General features: G+C 42.2%; 1 protein-coding gene and 1 pseudogene across 2 annotated transcripts; one reads left to right on the top strand and one right to left on the bottom strand.

Moving 5' to 3' along the window:
• Positions 1-537: 537 nt before the first annotated feature.
• On the bottom strand, positions 538-4,245 carry LOC149019311 (FT-interacting protein 1-like). Its single transcript, XM_089153338.1, has 2 exons — positions 3,744-4,245; positions 538-3,468 (listed from the first exon to the last, which is right to left on the bottom strand). Exon 2 carries the CDS (start codon positions 3,146-3,148, stop codon positions 752-754), a length of 2,397 nt encoding a protein of 798 aa, XP_089009464.1. The 5' UTR covers positions 3,149-3,468; positions 3,744-4,245; the 3' UTR covers positions 538-751.
• Positions 4,246-7,916: 3,671 nt separating this feature from the next.
• On the top strand, positions 7,917-14,200 carry LOC149019310 (pentatricopeptide repeat-containing protein At3g26782, mitochondrial pseudogene; annotated as a pseudogene). Its single transcript, XR_016173044.1, has 3 exons — positions 7,917-11,222; positions 12,428-12,689; positions 13,641-14,200. The product of XR_016173044.1 is annotated as a pentatricopeptide repeat-containing protein At3g26782, mitochondrial pseudogene (transcript).
• Positions 14,201-22,305: the final 8,105 nt, after the last annotated feature.

Here is a 22,305-nt window from a genome sequence, read left to right as displayed (position 1 = left end):
ACAGAAAATCTTAAACTATGAATATTTGTAATTTTGGGAGTGACTGACAAAAACATTTTTCATTTTCTGTTCAAAAGAAAACGCGTAAAATACAATTTTTGTGGGCCTGTGGCTTTTGTGAGATAGAACATAGAAGCCTCTGAAGACATCGCTGAGGCTCCCAAATTCCAACTATTGCCGCTGCTATTGGTGAAGACATTACGAAGCCCGTGGGTCAATAAGCGTAAATCCCAGACCAACATGAGGTTCTTGGTCTCTACTCTCGTCTTTTTGGTTTTTCAAATAAACCTTATCGTTTTCAGGGTTTCTGTTTTGATTTCATTAGTTCTTAGTTATGTTTGCCCCTTCGATCTGCTAAATGTTTTAGTGTACTCTGGGGATAATTCTGATCGTTTCTATCGAGGGTTACGGCAGGAAATGTTGAATTTTATTCACCACTATCGTTTACTCTACCTGCGACTACTCTGGTTCTTAAAAAAAAAAAGGAGACAAGGCCCATTCCTTCTGAGCGTTTTAACACCAAATTAAGGATGCAAATATTTCATTGGGAAGCTTCAACACTGGGGGCAATGGTTGTTGCCTTGAGAAGTAATGTACACACATTTTACAGCACACCGACAGGAAATGTGAAACCAGTGAATCTACATGAAAGAACAATTTATAATAGTGAAACTTGAAAGGATTCCAATGTAGCCAGCAAGCAGATCACAGAAATGGGATCAATGATTTGATATGGGTTTGTTTTTACTCCTCAGAGCATGCTGTCTACCCGGGCTGGTAGTCTCTTGAAGAAATTGTTGGGAATGGATGGCAATTTACTCCGGAATCTAGGATGGCGTAGCATGACTAGGCCTGTGACAAGAGCCACTATTCTGAATGGTGTAATGTAAAGTGCTACAGCAGCCACCAGACAAAAGACTATGAAGAGGCTGGTCGCCCTTGGGTCTCTCCAGCTGAGCAGGGAGTGAAATCTTTCCCCTTGTGTTGCCATGTCTCCAACTACAGTCTGAATTCTTCCGGCCACACTTCTTAGTCGATCATATCTCAGCCGGACTACGTCTTGGGGCTTAGTTGTTGGGAAGGTGTCAAATTCCTCATCTAGCTCATCTGGGTGGACTGCTTCTGCCCATGAAAGTCTAGTATCCATGTGAGGCGGGTGCCTTGGGCGGAACCTGTAGTTCCATATCCCAATGAGGAACATGTAGAGGAAGACTGTTGGGAGTATAAGTTCTGGGTAACAGATCAATATCAAGAGCAGAACATGAACCAGTACTGTTGTGATTGGGTTCTTCCAGTGGCGAACATCATCTAACCATCTGCTAACAGAAATAAAACCTGACAGTAGCGACATGATCCGAAAGAAGTTCGCTTTGCTTCTTCTCATACTCCACATATGAGAATCCACATCCAACATGTACTCAACAACCTCTCTCCTAAGTGGTGGCTCTGCCCGTCCTAGCCTTGTTGCTACAATGTTCATGGCCTGGTATCTAAGACTGTCTACCTGGTTCACTGTGAAAGGATGCAGGTAATGCATTTTCGGCAACAGTGGATGACCATAGAGGTATATCATGTTAGCTAGAGACAGGCAAGTGAAACGAACTGCTAATTGGAGCTCCCCCATCTTCTTAACCCCAGATGTCTGTAGAACTAGGAGGGGATGTGAGTGTGTGTAAATCCGGTCTGCTTCAAGGGTGGATAGTCGAATTCTTACCTTCCCAATCCTTGAGTCTTTTGTAGGACCTCCACCAGCTGGTTTCTCATTGCCACCTAGGTGGCAGTTATCAAAAATTCCAAGTGTGATTACTGTGCATGGGTCATACACTTCCCATGTATATTGCTCGTTCCATTTGGGACTGGAACTGTCAATTATTGTTCTGGTTCTTACCCACTTCTGCCCATATTTTGCTACGCAGTATGCATCTGTGCTGCCCCGTCCATCCTTTGTCTTCATAGGAGGGAGGTTTTGTGCACTTAAGATGCCTACCTCCAATATGCCAACTGGATGCTTCCAAAGCTGCCTTGCAGTAGGGCGTTGGTCACTTATGTACATGGTTGATTCATCAAGCACATGGTAGCCACCCTCAAGGCAAACTCTGAGGTGGATACTACTTGAAAATTTGAGCTCATTCCTTTTGTCTCCTTCCAATATCCCAAACCCAAATTTCTTTAGGTTGAACCAACGAGAATGAACAGGTCTGTGGTCCAGGCGCTTCTCAAATATGTTGAGTGGCAGACTTATAGTCCCTAGTGAGTCATCTTTGGATGGGTGCACACGGTCAGCAACTGTAAGCACCAACTGTTCTTCAAAGGGCTCAGCTGCTACAAAAACTAGATCTTCATTCCACATGGGGTTGGTGGTATGGGTAGGGCATATCTTGGTTTTAAGAACCTGGTTGCCTACCTGAGCTTTGACATAAGCCTCGGGGAGACGGGTTTTCTCTGTTGGTTGTACATCTTGAGCTTCTATGACATTCACCCTTAGGTACCATAATTTAGGTGAGACATAGACCTTTGATCGGATGTTGAAAATACCCTCTCCATGAACAGAGGCAGCATCTGCGTGCCAGGCATCTGGGAAGGCTTCATCAGCCTGTGTTCCCATCCAAACTGCCAGCATGATCTCACCTTTGACCTTGCCCTCACCATGCCGTTCCTCCAATCTGTACCACTGAGGTGCCAATGGACTATCTGGTGGCACCCTAGTTGGCACTTCATTCATGTCAAAGACCACCTTGCCAAGATAATCATCTCTGCCTACCATCTCTTTATCCTTGACAAACACCTCCAGAACTGATGATTGAATTCGATCTTTTGAGAATGCAAAAACCTGGTTCCACTGAGGGTTGGTCCTCTTCTCTAGGTGCCTTGTTTTCCCTTTGTAGTTGCCAAGTTTCACCTCTGCATACGGATCACAACTTCCAGTGATGGAACTTGGGGGAAGATCTTTGGCTTTGACCACTCGAACATACAGATAGAACATCTGCTCTACAAGGTCATATGTGCTGGTGAATTTTTCTCCACTCATCCACCCTCCAGTGCCACGTAGTCCTCCATTTGGCCATCTCTCTCCTAGGCGGGGGTTAGTGTCCTTCAATTTGTAGTCCTCTTGGTTGCTAGGATGGGCCTGTGGGTTGACCTGCTGCATGGTTTCTGGTACACCTATGAGCAATCTCTCAACCACTGTTCTGTGTTGCTAGGAAGCTTGCTGCTTGTGTGTGTGTTGTCTCAACTTCAACTTTAATTGACCCCTTGTGTCTCTCTTGTCTCTTTTGCAGCTGTAGTGGTATTGGCAGCGTTTCGGTTACTCGAGGTGGAGTAGACCTGTAATTTCAGTAACTGCGTTGGTAGAGCATTCATTCGCTGCAGTAGCCTTAAGAGTACTGACAACTGCAGCTATGGAGGACAGAAGGACTTGCAGGGTTGCTGCTACTAGTAATGCCCCAGTACCAGAAGTTGCTGAAGTATCTGTAGTAGTAAGAATGGTTGTAGGATTATCAGAGACAGGAAATGGTGGTGTGGTAGGATTATCTGAAGCAGGAAATGGTGATGTGGTAGGATTATCAGAAGCAGGAAATGGTGATGTGGAAGGTTGATGATATGTTGGGAAAATTCGGATTCAGATGCAGGTGAAATGTAAATGTTAGGCCAATATCACCTTTGATGGATGAGAAGAACCACGTCCTTTCTAATTTGAAGTGTTGCAAAAATTTTGTAATTATATTTGGGTGAAGAATCCATACCTTAACGAGGAAATTGTCACCAGCCAACAATTTTCTCTCATTGTACAAGTAGACCTCAATGATATGATGATGAAGGCTGTTGGGGTCATTCAAGTTGAAGAGGAGGTTTTGGTTCCTGACAGGTTTGAGATTTTTGTGGATGGTAGGGCTTCTGGTTTTTAGGTTGTGAAAGTCAACGTTTACAAATGAACTGGAGGGTCCTTCACTGTCTTTGGGCCTAAGATCATTTGTCTTCACCACCGCCACTGCCAGCTTCATAGTCTCTTTTCTCCTTGGTTCACTGCTGTGAGAAGCTGCGAGGAAGTGGCCCCTCTTGGAACTCTAGTCTGAATCAAAAGTATCCCAGGTAGGAAAGCAAAAGCTGAAGGAAGGTTCTGGTTTGGTAGGATAGGAAAAAAGAATGCTTTCATAGAACGCTTATTCACCCAAAGGAGGGGCTAAGAGGAAAGGCAAGGAAAGAGGCATATATGAAGCGTCATATAAAAGCTTCAAGGTGGGGTGGGTAGACTCATTAGTAGAAAGAAAACAAATGAGTTGGCCCCCAGATTTCTAATTAGATAAAGGTGATAAAGGGTAAGAAAACAAAATGGGTCTTTTTAGATTTCAGTGGCACATGCTTCTTTATACTTTCACTATGAACTGGACAATATCCTTACTGTTTAAGAATACTTGACTTTGGGCCTCTGTGTTTCATTGACATATCTTTCTCTTTGGGCAGTGAAACCAATGCGAAGGAAAGCAAGTGGAAAAAAGAAACTGAAAAATAAAGATTAAAGCAGAATTGAAGGTGGCAGAAAAGTAAAGTCAAGCCAAAAGCTTAGGGGTTGTGAGCTTGCCAAAGATGCTTTTGCTTTGCTCTCTCTCTCTCTCTCTCTCTCCCCCCCCCCCTCCTCTCCCCTTTAACTATTATCTATTACTTAGCCCACCTTTCTGCAACGAATGATGAAATTCCACACAAACCCTTCTGTAACATGGTGGCTGCCTTTGAATGCTTGAAATCCTTGGGGCTAGTAAGTGGCATTCTCACAGCATTCTATCTTTGGCAATTGCTGGACGCATATTCTATCTATGGAGTCTGGGTTCAAACTTGGGAGTGGGAGGGATTTAACTTTGGTGACATTTGGCATATGATTGATTCTGGCATAATTTGATTGATAAATATTATAGAGCTGATTGATGCATGTACTTCAAGCTAATTAGTGCTAGAGAATATTACTTTTTAAAATTAAGAGCATGTAGAAGAAAACTGGAGGTCATAAGGGTTCCTTTTAAGCAGTCCAACATTCTTGTTCTTTGGATGGAAAAGCTATAAAGTCATTGTTAGCTTGCTTTATTCGATGCATGCTCAGTGGAAATTGAACAACACTGTTCAAAGGCAATTTAACTTAGTATACCTACAGCTGCTCTCAGGTTGAATGATGCTTATCACTTGTTAATGTAATTTGAGAATTAAAAGTGACCCAATTAGTCTGGAAGCCTCACTTAGGGATCTCTGTGTCTTGGATTGGAAACTGCTTAGGCACCAATATATATAGGTAAAGAACCCAGGCTGTTACAATTGTCACTGTGATTTATCCAATGGGATTCACAGTAAATAGTTTGATCTAGAAGTTGCTTGTTTCTAGCTAGCTTCCATGATGGATGCACGTCGAATGGTAGGAATCATTGCAGATGGAGGGATCGCCATGGTGGTGCTTTGCCAGATCAAATTGGGGATCCACCAAAACCAAGTAATTTGGTCTAAGCTTGAAGCTGCCTGAATTTATTGGATGTGCATGAACAGAATACCCACTTGGGCAATGGTGAATCTTGGAGGAGAACATATTCCTATATGACTGAGATTGGAAGAACCCTCCCCTTTTGCTGTTTGTTTAGTTCTGTGCACCAGTTTTGCTTGTAAACCTATTTAAAGTTTAAAACTTTTACTAATGGTGAACCATATCTTCATTTTTCCTGGAATTAACTGGAATTAACTGGATTATTGAACTTGCAGTGAAATATCTTGGACAAAAGTTTGGAGAACAAAGTGAAAAATTCCCCCTTTGCTTTTTTGGTGGAAAAGAAAGTGTTCTTTAAAGCACCGGAAAGCAGAAGCAGCCATATCTAACAGTTCATGGATGCATGGTTGCTGGTTCACAACTAGCATATATATGCAAAGCCAATGAAGAAAGTGGGCAGAGTACGAATCCAATTTCACTTTCTCCATGGCCTTTTGCTTTTGATAAGAGAACAAAGCCAAGATTCTCATAAGATGACAAGGAATTTCAAAAAATAGCGAGGAAAGAAGAAAAAGGGAAAAGCCAACGGACTTAGATTTATTTTCTTATGCAAATCAAGTTCAGCCTGGCATCTGGGTTTTATTCCACACTTCTTATACAAGATTTATGTGCTGTCCACACTGAAATTCGGGAAAATTTTCAGCATCATCTCTTGAGTTATTTTCTAATGTTAATGCCACCCTCTGAGCTATCTGATTAATCAGTCAGAGATCGTATAGGGTGACAAAAATCACAATTAAATGCAAGTTAAAATTTTTGGAAAAATAAGAGTACCCTTAAAGCTTCATGTTCCTTAGATACAACAAGGATAATAGAAAAGAGGAATTGAAGAACTAATGTCAGCTTTATAAGCTTTCTCCCTTCCTTTTCTTCTCAGTTTGTACTTTGTAGCCCTCTTTCAATTGAAAGTTCTCACATGTTTAGGAGATATGATTCATGGGTAGTGTATTTGAACTTAGAATGTGGGGATAATATTAAAAATGGATAAATAAAAATTAACTAGGACTATTGGTATTAGTTAATATGAGGTCAGATGGATAAATTGGATAAGTCAAGGGGTGCATCAACCTTAGAAGATAACTTAGGGATGGAAGCAAAAATTTGGGGTATGCTAGGGTAATTACTATATATTTTTATTTTTTGGTTCGAGGGTAATCATTTTCACCATAAAGACGAGGGAAATTCATGACCCTTGATTTCATGTGTAATTACAACAATGAGTATATATATATACACCAGGGTGGATAAAGGATCTTTTGTGGTATTAGTTGTTACAATAATCTTGCAAAATGGCACCATACCGTTTCATTATTGTTATCACAATAACGAAATGGCATGGTGTCACTTTGCAGGTCTTTGAAACGGCACCATGCCGTTTTAAATTATAAAGGGGACAATTTGTAAAACGGCATGGTGTCATTTCACTAAATGTACCCCCAACCCCTTTAAATTTTAAAACAGCAAGGTGTCGTTTAACTAAATGTACTAAAACCCCTTTAAATTTTAAAATGATATGCGTGCTTTTTCAAACACCTACAAAATGGCATGGTACCATTTCAAACACCTGCAAAACGACATATGGTGCCGTTTCACTTTCCGTATGAGCCTTTATAATTTTAAATGGCACCATACTGTTTCACATCTGCATAAAATGGTACCATGCCGTTTCATATCTGTAGAATGGCACCATGCAGATGTGAAACGGAAAAGAGGAGTCAAAGAACTAAGTCAGCTTGATAAGCTTGAATGGCACCATGCAGATGTGAAACGGAAAAGAGGAGTCAAAGAACTAAGTTAGCTTGATAAGCTTTCTCCCGGATTTTTATCTTCTCCAGGACTGACACCCTCCCATTACCTCCAGTTCTCCAGTAATTTTGCATTTTTAAGGTTGCAATAAAACTAGGTTGGGCTAGCTGGGCTTTTGCCTTAACCTAGAATCAACTTTGTCAAGTGAGGCTTTGCCTAGGAGTGTAAAATCCATCAAACAAAGTACTTGAGAAAGCTCAGCAACCATTAATAGAGAATTAGAGATACATAAGTACAAGTGTACCACCAAGCTTGTGACAATTGGAGCCCAATAAACAAAATGAAACTCTAAATTGCATGGAACTAAAGGTTAAAACTAAATATTAGGGTTATAAGTTGAAAAAGAAAATTACACAAATAACCCAAATACGGTATGAAATTCAGTTTTCTTATTTGGTTTTGCGGTATGGTATGCGATATATACCAACGGTATGGATCCTCATACCATAACTGTACCACTGAATTCAAAAAATGGTTTTCGGTACATACAGTACCGAATTTGAAACAGTATGGTACGGTACGGTTTTAAACGGTGCGGTTTACAGATAAACGGTTTCGGTACCGAATTGACACCCTAATTCGTAAAATCGGGTTAGGGGAAGTGAGAGAGTAGCCGTCGGGAGGTTGCAGGAGGCTCTGGGCGAAGTAACTTTTGAGGTCAGGTTGTTCAAACTATCTTCCTTTGGGAAATTCGGTGACAGAACGTCAATGGAACGAGAACCAATTACCTCTACTAATCGGCTGTCTGGGGCTCTGGTGGTAGCAGCAGCACCATAGGGAGGAGCAGAAATTTTAGGAGCTTTAGAATCTTCATTCGCAAAGTAACAATCAGGAATTGCAGGCTTTTTCGATTGGTCATCATCAGAAGGGTTGACGAAATCCGAGGCAGAGATCAGAGAGTCAAGTATGGTAGCAGCTTTATTTCTCTTTCTTCTTCTCCGATACATATTGGTTGCCGGAGTTGAGTGTCCGACAACCAACGGCAGGCTCACAGCGGCGGAAGGAGCAGCGGACGGAACAGTGGTGTAATATATTTGAAAGAAAAAAATTTAGTAAAATGTTTGGACCCCTCTGTGAGTTGGTCCAGAGATTCTACCTTCCCATCAAATCATGTATGTTTTGGTGGGAAAAAAAAAAATCAGTTGTATTTTCTCCATCGATACAAATGACTGATCTTTGAGCTTCTGATTGCCTCCATCTGTAGCTTCTTTAATGTGTTTTTATCTATTTGAAACAAGGTGGACAGATGACAATCGCTGGCCTTCATGGGGTCGATGGCTTCTGCGTTTAAAACCCAGAAATTTTTGCTTCCCACCTCGTCTTCATGCCTTATCCATTTCTGACTACCTATCGATTTATAATTCCCAAACCCAATAAAATACGGAAGACACCCGCCTACTCATCGCTGTTCTTCACCACCATCGCATCTGCAAATGAGGATACCCTGTTCAAGTTCAAGTTTAGATTCGGTGAATCGATACCCATCATGCAACTACTGCTATCCTACTTGCGTGAATGCTCCGGAAGTCTTTTATCTGTCAAAGAAGTCCACGCCCAGCTTATTATCAACTCTCTTTCATCGGATGAATTTGTTGCTACCAGACTTGTGGTTGCTTATTCTAACCTCGGCATTTTGAGAGATGCCCGCAAAGTGTTCGATCAAATATGTAACCCGACGGTCTTCCTATGGAATGCCATGATGAATGGGTATCTTAAGAATGAGTGTTTCATAGAAACCCTTGAGTTGTATCGGATGATTAAATCCTTTGATTTGAAGACCAATGGTTGCACCTCTACTTTAGCACTCAAGGCTTGTACATGTTTGTCGGATTTTGAAATGGGTAATAGAATAATGGTAGACGCCAAGAATAATGGTTTGTTAAATAATTGCTTCTTTGGGAGTTCGGCGATAGTCTTCATGGTGAAGTATGGGAAAATTGAGGAAGCTCGAAATGTGTTCAATGAAATGCCCCATAAAGACGTTGTTTGTTGGAACTCAATGATTGGAGGTTATGTGCAGTCTGGTTTCCCATATGATGCATTTGAATTGTTTTTCAAGATGTGGGTTTCTGGGATTATACCAACTGCAGTAACTGTTTCAAACTTGATCCAGGTGTTTGGAGGAATTAAGAACTCAGAACTCGGGAAATGTGTTCATGCATTTGTGATTGGGTTGGGGTTGAATGGTGATGTTTTGGTTCTTACTTCTTTGGTTGATATGTATGGTAAAGTTGGTGACGCTGAAAGTTCTAGGAAGGTGTTTGATAGGATGCCCTCAAGGACTTTGGTTTCATGGAATGCCATGCTATCAGGATACGTGCAGAATGGATTAATCTTTGAATCTTTTGAGCTCTTTCGTAATTTCACATCGAATGGCATTGTATTTGACTCAGCTACAATTCTTAGCCTCCTTCAGATCTGTTCTCAGATAGATTGTCTCGAGGGTGGAAAAATCCTTCATGGTTGTGCTTTTAGAAGAGGCTTTCAAATGAATCTCATTGTGTCGACTGCAATTGTCGATCTTTATGCTAAATGTGGTGATTTAAAACTAGCATATTCTGTTTTTAATAGGATGAAGGAGAGGAATGTGATCTCATGGACAGCATTGTTGGTAGGGCTGGCACAAAATGGTCATGCAGAGGATGCACTGAAATTATTTAGCCAAATGCAAGAGGAGGGAGTTGCTGCAAATTCATTCACTGCCGTTGGTTTGATCCATGCTTGTGCCCATCTGGGATCTCTGAAGACAGGAAAGAGTGTTCACGCCTATATGTTACGGCATGGAATTGTGTTTGATGTAGTTAACATCACAGCCTTCATTGATATGTATGCCAAGTGCGGATATATAAACTCTGCAGAGCAATTATTCATCAACGGCTGCATACAAAATGATGTTGCCCTGTGTAATTCTATGATAACTGGTTATGGTATACATGGTATGGGTTACCAAGCTATTAGAGTCTTTAATCAGATGAAAGAGGAGAAGGTCCAGCCAAACGAAACTACCTTCATTTCTCTTCTTTCTGCTTGTAGCCACTCAGGAATGGTAAGAGAGGGGATGCATCTGTTCCAGAGCATGTCCACAGACTATGGCATTTTGCCGAGAGAAAAGCACTATGCTTGCTTAGTGGATCTTCTCAGTAGAGCAGGCCGTCTTGAAGAAGCTGAAGTCTTGATTAAACAAATGCCATTTGAACCAGGCAATCTTGTCCTCGAGTCTTTACTTAGTGGATGCCGAACACATAAGAACATTGCCATGGGTATCCGAACTGCAGATAAATTGCTTAGTTTAGATGCTATGAACCCTGGAATTTACATTTTGTTATCAAATATATATGCTGAAGGAGGGAGGTGGCGTGAAGTAGATTATGTAAGAGATCTTATGAGGAAGAAAGGACTGAGGAAAACTCCTGGATGCAGCTTGACCAAAATAGGAAATCAAGTCCATACATTTTTTGCTAGGGATGATTCTCATCCCTGTTGGGTAGAAATTTCTCACATGTTGGAGAATTTGAGAAGACAGATAGAGGCTTTAGGTTACATGCCAGACACTAGTTGTGTCATTCTGGACATTGAAGAGCATGTGAAAGTGAGGCTTCTGTGGGGCCACAGTGAGAGACTAGCAATTGCATTTGCACTAATAAATACCCCATCTGGGAGCTTGATAAGGATCACGAAGAATCTTCGTGTGTGTAACGACTGTCATACTGTGACGAAGTATATTTCGAAGATTGTGAGGAGGGAGATCATTGTCAGAGATGCTAACCGTTTCCATCATTTCATAGATGGGCGCTGCTCTTGTGGAGATTACTGGTAACATGAATTCATTAAAAGAGAAATGTTTTTCCAGTTTGTCTGGATGACAACATTGAGCTGGAGTCATCTCTATAAACAGGTAACTGAAGCCTTATATAGTAGGATTATGCAATTATTCTTTCTGTTTAAAGCAATGAAATGAGAATAGTCAACCCGATGACCTTGGGCATTCAGTTATTGATGCAAATTTGTATCTTCAATAAGGATTACTTTGTGATAAGTCCCTAAAGTCTCAGGTGCATGCCATGGTAAATGGTAGGGGATCACGGGGGATCATAACCAGTGTATAAAGCAGCTTAAAGAGGGATATGTACAGGTGGCATAGTTCCTTAGCGGGTCCACACCTTAGACATATCAGTAGGTCTAAGCACTGCAGGGTATGTGGCCTGCATGTAAAGGGGTTAATTAGGATTTGATTTGGTTATATTAGGAGTTAGGGAGATGAGAGGTGGGAAGGAGAAGAATTAGTATTGGAGAGGACGATCTGTGCTTGTAGGGGAGTGGAAGACTCTCGGTGGATGTTAGTGCAAGTTTATATCTTCATTTAGGATTACTTTGTATGAGTCCCTAAAGTCCCAGGTGTACACCACAGTAAATGGTGGGGGATCATAGATGATCATAACCAATTGGATATATGAAGCAACAAAAAAGGGACATGGACAGGTGGCATATTTTCATCTGGGGGGCAGCCACACCTTAGACATATCAGTAGGTCTGAACTTCTGCAGGGACTGTGGCCTACGTGTAAAGGGGTGGCTTAGGATTTGTTTTGGTTATATGAGGGGTTAGGGGGATGAAAGGAGGGGAGGAGAAGAACTGAGTATCAGAAAGGAAAAGCTCTGCTCATAGGGAAGAGGAAGACTCTCGGTGGTTGTTAGTGTAAGGGTGATTTAGTGTCTTGTAGGGTGCTAGCTGTGGTGAGTCGTGTTCAGTGTAGTTTATGTTATAACAAGAATAATCCATTTCTATTATTCTTTTGCTGTTATTCCTCATTTTCTACGGCTGATTGCTTCCATTGTAATTGAACAATCTGGTCGTAAAGGAGAAATTTGCAACCAAAAGCATCGGGATCCTGACACTCTGCATATCTGCTTTTGGGGATATTAATGCTGAAAGGATGGCAATTGGATTTACTTTTGCTTTATTTTGTGTGAATCTATATGCATGTGTACTGTTAACTAATCTTTTCATGTCATGGAGAACCATGATGCATGTATTGCATTTCCTACACAGCATAGACATTTATGACTTTTCATCTCAAAATTCTACACAAATTTGTTTCAGCATTATGAAGCACCCATCCCCAGAGTCAGGATTAGACCACTAATGGAAGTGGGCAGGGAAATGCATGATGCAAGAAAATTTGGTCCAATACCATTTCCGAGACTCATCTGGAGGTTTTACCAAATTCGGGTTGATTCCTCACCAGTGGACAGAAGAGTGGAACCACCATTGACATCATGAGCAGCAATGCTATCTTTTTGTAAGACCTGCTATGTGAGCTGCATTGCCTGATAAGTACCAGCCTTCTGTTACTATTTAAGTTGTAAGTACTATGCCTTTAGTGCTCTTTCAACTCTTCTTTAATCACCCTATCATCTGTTTCTTCCTTCAGTGTTTAATTCTGATTTATTTAAGTTTTTATGGTCCTGAACACTTTGGTGGTTAGAATTCTCATTAGAAGACCGAAGGTCTATTTATAAGATAGAGTTTTCAATGCTATTGGGCAGCATTTTTACATGAGAACTCATTGATGACAACAGTCTTAAACTTCAGGACCAATTGCTAATAAAACTCAAGCACTTAAACCACTATACTTTTGGGTTTTTGCAAGTACTTGAATGCTAGTTGAGTAAAAGAAAATTATTAAAATTTCACATGCCAATTAGGTTCATAGTGTTGGTCTTTAAAGTCATCTACCATATAAGCCATTATATATAATTAGCCCAATGGAAAATAGCCTGAACTCCTATAAGGAGGGACACAAATTTCCTGTGCTATCTATGTATCCAATCTAGACACAGATTTCCTGTGCTATTTATATATCCAATCTATCTTGCAGACCAGTTTTAATGCTGTGTTCCATGTGTTGCCAAGATTTTTTTTGGTATTTAGACAATAATGTATAGAGCAAATTACTTATACATCCCTAGAGTTGCGAACTATTACCCGTACTATCCCGTTTAGTGTTTTTATTATATATATATATTCTCCTTTACTTACCATCATTCCTTTGGTGTTTCAAATTTTGTATCTACCATAGTCCTACATGTCTGGATCTACAATTTTATGTTCATATTTAACTTGGACATTGCAGACTAACCCTGTTTATCAGACCATGGGGGTATGATGGTATAAAGTTCAAAAAACTAGAGGGACATTTGTAATAAAAAAAAATTGAAGGGGGTAGTAGGCATAACAGTTTGCAACTCCAGGGTGTATATGTGTAGTTCGCGCCAATTTATATGGTTGATCTGATATTTAAGATTCTGTGCAGGATCGGGGGCCTGTTGACTCTCATTGCTATCTCTGGGTTGACATGCTCTTTCCTCACGATGGTTTGCCAATACACTTTGCAGAGTCAACTTTTTATGTTCACAGTTTTCCTTTGACATTGTCATTGAATGCACTGACATCAAACATAAAAGATGAGGTCCGGTTGGGATTTTGGCTTGCAAGGATATATGCCAACCTTTGGCACTCAGCAGTATAAACTCAAATGTTGGTTACACTTCATAAGATTTCCAAACAGATGGTACTTCTTCTGACTTGCTTATTTCAGAACACACCCACTACAAGAAAACGGGCCTACAGCGGCACTTTGGGTAAGGATACAATGGTGTTTTCAAATAAAACCCCGCTGGATGTTAACTTATAGCGGCATTTCCCAAAAAATGCCGTTGTATGTTAATATATACTGGCATTTTTTTAAAACACCGGTGTATATCATTTTGTCACCATTTGTTACAGCGTTTATCTTAAAGTATCATCATATATATGCAGTTATATACTACTTTATCGCGGCATTTATTGAAAGTGCTGTCATATAACACTTTTTAACGGCGTTTCTAAACGCCATTGTATATAGCTTTGTGACGGCGTTTATAAAAAACGCCGTCATATGTCTCCTTCACTTATGTTGTCAATTTGTAAGGTATTGTATAGTCATATAACACTTTTTAACTGCGTTTTCCAGAAATGCCGTTGTATATAGTTTTGTAACAGCGTTTATAAAACATGGCGTCATATGTTCCCTTCACTTATGTCGCCACTTTGTAAGGTATTGTATAGTTATATAATGCCTTTTAATGGTGTTTTTGAGAAATGCCGTTGTATGTAGCTTTGTAATGGCGTTTGTAGAAAATGCAGTCGTATGTCTCACACTTATGTTGTATCACATCATTTTTTATAAACGCCGTTGTATTTTCTTCGCTACTAAACCCGCCCTTTTTTGGTTACCAAAACACCGTGAGTTTGGAAGACGAAGGTAATCGTCTCTCTCACTCTCTTCAGGTTTAGGGTTTTTTCTTCTCATCTCAGATCATCTCTCTGGCTCCCTATCGTCCTCATTCGCTGCCTCCACTCGCTGTAGAAGCTACTCGACTCTCCACCTTCGGTCAAGCTGGATCTTCTCAGGATTATATTTTAGTGGTGATTGATCGTTCACATCTGTTCATCAAAAGCTCGATTTGTTGTAGAGGCGAAAGACGATCGCCAGCTTCACAGGTACCACGCCTCTCCCTCTCCCCCTCTCCCCCTCTCTCTCTCTCTGGCATTTGCAGGGATTAATAGCTTCCTGTTCCTGTCCATCTGCTTTCTAAGCAAAGTACAAGCAGCATTCCTTTGTAAAGCATTATTTCAGATTTACTCCCTTTCCAATCCGACTTACATGCCTTGCGGTTGTGTCTTTGATTTACTAATATTGTGTTCTTATTACTATTTTTGCAGGTTTCGTTTAAATTGGTCCAGTTCAAGCCGGCTGTGTCTTTCTTCAACTAATAGTTAGGTTTGAATTACAATTTTGTGGTTTCAACAAATCATTTTTTCTGTGTGTTTTATGTATAAATTGAATTCGAATGTTTTACTGTTAAGTATTCCTATATGAAGTTTACTTTTTCAATACATCAATTTCAGCTTCATTATTAAAATTTGCCGTTTCAGTTTCAGTATCCAGCATTTGCTCCCTTGATGGATTAGGATGATTGTCCCTTGCCTACAGTAAAATTCATCCCAGTCAAATCCACAATAAAATAAGATTTATTGTGACCTGAGAGGTGGTGATATATCAACAAATTATAAATCTGTCTGATATGTCCAGTAAAGCCTGTTTTGCCATGTAATTGATAGGCAATTTCTTCTCAATTACAACTCTTAATAAAAAAAATACGTGAACCTTTACAGTATGTCAAAGAAGTCATTTGTGCATCCACACAAATTCGCCACCATTTACTAGTTCTAGAATTGCAGAACAAAATAACGAAATTATATAAGGTTGAAATAAATGAAGTTTTTTTTTTTGGATGAATAAATAATATATTAAGGCAACGATGAGAAAACACAAAGAAATACAAATGAGCTAAGAAAGCGGGGGGGGGGGGGAGCAAGAAGTTCATGGGGGGAGATGAGAGAGCAGCTGAGACCCCAAAAACTAACAATAAGCTTATTTTTGGGGTTATCGACAACAAGGGGATGGGGGAGGGAAAGAAGCCTCGACGAAACATCAAAGAAGATGGCTTTCCAAATCGAGTCAAATGATCGGGATTTGGTAGTCCATCTTCTAAGGTTGCGCTCCCAGACGATCGCAAGTGGAGAATGGCACAAAAGACGAGCTTCTCGACCAAGACCGATCGCAAACAGAATGCCCATGTGAGCGTCTCGTGAACCAAGGCCAATCTGGAAGCAAACCCATGTGAGCACCTCGAACGGGGCCAAATGGGACGGGAAAAGGGGCAAGAGAAATAAAGGTGGTAGATGTCCTCAGAACCATTCCAGCAAAGGGCACAACTTGGGTTAGCAGGGATATGGCGGCTAATGAGGAAAGATTGGGTAGGAAGAGCAAGGTTGAGGGCTCTCCAAAGGGTAAGGGAGTGACGGAGGATGTGACCTTTGAACCAAACTAGGTGGGACCAAGGGACAGGGGGATGGGGGGAGCGGAGAAGATTCCAAGCTGAGGAGGAAGAAAAGGATTTGGAAGGTGAAAGGGACCAAATGGTGGTATCACAATGATGGTTTAGGATAGGGGGAGTGCATTCTAGACATGTGTGAGACTAGGGTGGGGGAGAGGGGACCAGACCCCCTGGGAGATGAAAGTGTCAAGGGTGGCAAACTTGGGGATGCGGGTTTCATAGACTGAGCGGGGACCAAGAAGGGTGAAGAGAATGTCCAACGGATGCCAAGGGTTAAGCCATAAGAGGGTAGAGGAACCGCACGAGACTTGGATAGAGATGGCGGAGAGAGCACGGGGACGAAGGAGAAGGATCTTCCTCCATATCCAAGAAGGATTCAAAGGGCAAGGAGCAGTCTAGAAGGAATCATGTTTGAGAATGTACGAATAGACCCAAGAGACCTAGATAGAGTCATGCTTTGAGGCAATCTTCCAAATGAGATTCAGGAGGCAAGCCAGGTTAACATCAAGAATGCGCCGGATGCCGAGACCTCCCTCATCTTTGGGATGGCAGATCGCATCCCAAGAGATGGGGTGGAGGAATCTGGAAGCCTCTTAACCTTTCCAATGGAAGGCACAAAAAAGGGATTCCATAGACTGGATGATGGATTTGGGGATCGAGAAGATGCCACACCAAGTAAAGTAAGAGGATTGGAGGACAGATTGAATGAGCACCACTCGCCCAGCAAAGGAAAGAAGCTTACCTTTCCAGAGTTGAAGCTTCTTTCTAATGTGATCGAGCATAGGGGAGCAGTGATGGCGGGTGAGACTACCGGGGATGAGAGGGAGACCCAGGTAGGTCATAGGGAATGAGCCAGGGCTAAAGCCTGAGAGTTGAAGAAGAGAAGCTTGGGTAGAATCAAAAACCCCATAGAGGAAGATGGTGGATTTGTTTAGGTTGACTCTGAGACCATAAAGGGATTCAAAAAGGGAGAGGGAAGAGAGAATGGTTGAAATAGATAGATGGTCGGCTTTGGAGAAGATCATGAGATCATCCGCAAAGGCGAGATGGGTGAGGTTAGTGGAACAACATTTGGGAATGGGAGAGATGAGGAGAAGATCCGTGTTCAATTGGAGAATACGGGAGAGGACCTCGAGAGCCAGAGTGAAAAGATAGGGGGAGAGCGGGCAACCTTGGCGGATTCCCACCCTAGAGGAGAAGAAGCCGAAGGGGAGCCATTAGTGATGATGGAGAAGAAGGGGGTGGAGATGCAAATCTCAATCCAATGGACAAAGGCCGGAGGGAATCCCATAGTAGAGAGGACTTCACTAATGAAATCCCAACGGATGGAATCAAAGGCTTTGTGAAGATCTACTTTCAAAAGAACGGCCGGGGAATGGGAAGATCTTTCGAAGCCTCGAACAATTTCCGCACAAAGGAGAATATTGTCCGAGATGCTCCAACCCGAAATGAAAGCAGATTGGTTAGGGCTAACAAGCGAGGGAATAACCTTCTTGATTCAATTGGCAAGGATTTTGGAGATGAATTTATAGATGACATTACAGAGGGAGATAGGACGGAAGTCCGAGAGAGGGAGGAGGCCCCAGGCTTTTTAGAGACTAGGTAGAGGAAAGTTTGGTTTATGGAAGAGAGTTGGGACGGATTGAGGAAGAGGATCCGGATGGAATGGAAAAGATCATCCACGATAAAATCCAAGGCAGACAGGAAGAAGCCCATACTAAAGCCATCAGGACCGGGAGCACGATTTGCTTTGTGGGAGCGAATGGCTAGGAGGATCTCCTCCCGGGAGGGGATAGAGCAAAGGGAGCCAAGGTCGGTGGAAGGAATGAACTTGTTGAGGAGGGAGGGAGGGAGGGGCGGCCGGAGAGAGAGAGAGCAGGAGGGGAGAGGAGGCTGGAAAAGAAAGAAACAACTTCATTCCTGATACTAGGAAGGTCAGTGATCCAGGACCCGTCCCTAGAGAGAAGGCGAGGAATGGAGTTGTAGTTTAGGCGACCTTTGAGGGATCGGTGAAAGTAGGCAGTGTTTGCATCCCCAAGCTCGAGCCATTTGATTCTAGCTTTTTGCTAGAGGAAACATTCCTCCTGGGAGGAAAGGGGAGAGAGTGTAAGGGAAAGAGCTCGCTCTTCCTTGGCAAGAGAGGGGTTAGAGGGGTCTCCATGAAGAAGGTTTTGGATGCTTGAGAGATTAGAGCGGCAAGAGGCGACATGGGATGAGATATTGCCAAACGTGGAGGAATTCTAGGATCGAAGAGCGATCTTAGTGTTCCTGAGCTTGTAGGCCAGAGCAATAAGGGGGAGAGAGAAGCATTGGGTTGGGCGATTCCACGCCTTGATGACCGTAGGGAGAAAGGAAGGACTGGAGGCCCACATATCGAAGAATTTGAAAGGTTTAGGCCCCGAGGAGAGGGGGGCAAGGATATGGAGAAAGTAGGGGGAGTGGTCGGAGAGATTGGGAGGGGAGAAAAAAGCATGAGAGGAAGGGAAGATGGAAAGCCATGACTCATTGACAAGGAAGCAATCTAGCTTGGAGGCAATACGGGCTTAACCAATCCTTCGGTTCTGCCAAGTAAGAAAATGGCTAGACCATCTAAGATCCGAGAGGCATGTATCCTCAAGACAAGAATTAAACTCTTCCATAGCCACAGGATCCGGGAGGCTGCCACCAACCCTTTCCTGAGTGTATCGGACGATATTAAAATCACCACCAATACCCCAGGGGCGGCCTTCAGTAGAAGGAGCGAGAGAGCGAAGATCCTCCCAGAGAGGAGAGCGGTCGGAGGGCCAATTAAAGCCATAGATGATAGTGAGGAAGAAATGAGAGGGTGACGATGGGGAGGCAATCTGGAGGTGCATGAATTGAGAAGAAGAGGAGAAAAGAGAGATTTGGAATTTTGAAGGGTCCCAAAGGATCCAAATGCGGCCATTGGGGGCAAGACTAGAATTGGTGAGGAGGGACCAAGAAGGGGCAATATCCTTGGCAATCCGATGGGCATTATCAAGTTGAATGTGGGTTTCAATGAGAGCACAAAGGGAAGCTTTAGACTCACGGATGGAGGCTTTAACATCTGCTTGCTTAGAGAGGGATTTAACCCCCTAACATTCCAAATGATGATGTCTGACATAGACATAGACATGGTTACTGACTGGGAGAAGGAGGGGCAATGGGGTGGCTAGGGGGATAAAGGGCAGTAGTCTCACACAAAGGGGAATGCAGGGGTGAGGGAGTTTCAAAGAGGTTCGGGTCAATTGAGGAATCTGAATAGGGAGAAGAAGGGAAAAGGGGGAAAAGGGGAGATCAACTGGAGGAGACATGCTTTGGTTGAAGGAGGTAACAGAGGTAGAGGAGGACTGGTTCTGAGGACAATAAAAAGGAAATGGGTGTTTTTGGGCCTGGAGAGGATGGTCACGGGATGGGTTAGAGGTACATAATGGGATGGCATGGGGGTTGGACTTAGGTGGTTGCCGCTAGGCTGGGCCAGGGTTTTTTGAAGTATTTATAAGTTTAAAAGAGGTTGAGGGAGTTGAAGGGGTTGATGGGCTAAGAGGGGTCGGCCCATGATAGGATGGGATTGGTTGGGTAATGGGTTGGGAAATAGATAATGGTAAAGGAGTGGGGACCACCCCACCGTCAGCATTTAAGGGATAAGGATGTTGAGGTGAAGAGGTAAGCGATGATGAAACAAAGGCTTGAGCTTGAAACGATAGGTTTTGAGGGAGCTTTTTGGTTGTAGGTATGGGTGGAGGATGAACAGGTGCAACATCTAGGTTGTCGAGCTTGGCCTGGACGAGAGGACTCTGAACCTGCGATGATCTGGAGGCAGAAGCTGCATTTGAAGAGCCTTTAGGGTGAGAAATGGAATCATTTGGCAGCGATGTAACAGGAAGAGAAACGTCGTTCCCGTGAGAAGCAGGGTTTGCAGAAGTCAGAACAGTCTGAGCAGCAGAGCCAGGAGAGTTTCGAATTTTTTTCTCTCTTTTTTTTTTTTTGATTTCTCCGGTAAGTTTTGGTCGCCGGAGCAGATGACGGAACATTTGACGGAGCAATTGATGAAGGTGGAACAACAAGAGCTACAAGTACTGAGACTTTATCTAACTTGTCAATCAGTAGAACATGGGAAGAGTTAGAGAGGTCCTCTTCCATTCTTTCCTCTTCAAGGAGAAAAGTTGCACGATTCAGACCAAATTGCTGAGGATTAACAGTGGTCGGCTTGGGCAAAATACCAAGAGTTGAGTTGCTATTTGGGATCCCAACTTTGCAGGCGGATTCATCGTGACTGAAGGAAGCACAAACATCGCATCTCGCAGGAATCCAGTCATAGGCGATGATTTGCTTGTAATGCAGACCATTATCGTCTTCAATAAAAATATGAGGGGGGAGGGGCTTGGCAACAGAAACATCTACACAAATTCTAACGTACGAGAGACGTTCAAGCTTAGAGGTCTTCGAGTCAGATCGGATAGGACGACCCAGGGCAGAACCGATCCTACTGAGGCAAGCTTGATTCCAAAAATCCAGAGGAATGCCCAGGGAGGTTGATCCACAGGGGAATAGTGTTGAAGTCGACCCTGCAGAGAGGAGTAGAGGGCTCCCAAGGCTTGACGAAGATGGGCGATTTACCCACAAACCATGGAGATCCTTCAATGGCAATTTAGTGAAACCTACAAGATCAAATCGCTTCCAATATCTCCAAAATGAATTTGTTCCTAGCTTTTCCAACTCCACCCTTTGTGATCCAAGACAAACTCTGATATATAAGGTCAATAGCTATATAAACTTTACCAAAGTATAAGAACATATCAACATTATGTGCATTGTTTTCATTGATTTCTTACTACCAGCTGGGGTTTGTGGATGTTAGATTGTATTTCTCTACAGTGGCTTCTATTACTTGATTTGGCCGATATCCAAGGCCTCGTATTCCTCACTCATGGCTTACTTGATTTTGTGGAACTGAATGCTATTTGCTGCCCAAGAAGACGCAAGGTAGAAACCTTATGGTAAGAAATAATAAAGTTCAACCTCAAGAAATTCAAAACCAAGAGGTCCACCACCAATATCTCTCACAAACTCATACTTTTCCATTCTCTGTTTTGGCTTCTCCCCTGTTTTCACCTTAGTCTGATTTCCTTACAGCTTACAAAAGACTAAATGAATGTCTTACCAAAAAAAAGGGGGGGGGGGAATGAATGTCTTCATCTTTCCCTTTTATTCTCTCTTGACATGATGGGAAGTGCAAATACTTGGCATTTATTGGACTCTTATCTGAACTCTGGCGATTTTAATTCAGAATTTCACATGAAGAGAAGATGGGCTTGTTATTTTGGGTTTGGTTTACTGAGTTGGCTTAACTTGGATGCCCAATGGGTTATATGGCTATGAGCTTAGTATGTTTGAGATCTCTAGTGTGATGTGATGGGCCAATTCTATAAGTTGATATACTAATGACTTGTTAGTTTACATATAATCTTCACCAAAGACCTAAACATGGCAAAGGTATATTGCATTATAAAAGTCCAGAAAAAGGCTTAGTGTCTCACTTCTAGATTACTCACTTCCTTTGTCCATTGATATTGAACTCCAATGGCTTGTATTTGTTTCTATTGACCGGAAAAGGATATTATTGCTGCTGCTCCCCTGTTATTTGAGATTGTCAGGCGTGATTATTAGTTTTGGTGGATTGACATTGCTGTTGTTAGGTATCTTTTTCAATTGGGGGTGTTCAGAGGTCCGTTTTGAAGACATTTCTCTTGCTTCCACAGTATTTGGGGTTTAATTTCTTGTGACATTCTGTTTTGAACACATTCCTATTGCTGCCACAGTATTTCAGACATTATTTTTGTGGCTAAGTGTTATTGGTTAATTGGAAAAGAAGACATTTTAATTGTTGCATTGTTTTTCAATTGCTAAGCTCTTTTTCCAGATTGGGTTGTGCTATTATTTTCCTGGACAAAAGAAGGGTTGGGTTTCCCTTGTGTGGACTAAAAGTAGTATTACCATGTCTGAAACTAAACCTAAACCTAAAACCACAGTGAC

Source organism: Hakea prostrata, chromosome 4, assembly GCF_041222555.1.
Source record: "Hakea prostrata isolate BN-2017 chromosome 4, UWA_Hpros_2, whole genome shotgun sequence".
Lineage (NCBI taxonomy): Eukaryota > Viridiplantae > Streptophyta > Magnoliopsida > Proteales > Proteaceae > Hakea > Hakea prostrata.
The sequence above is the reverse complement of the archived record's forward strand: the minus strand, read 5'-3'. Positions and strand labels throughout refer to the sequence as shown.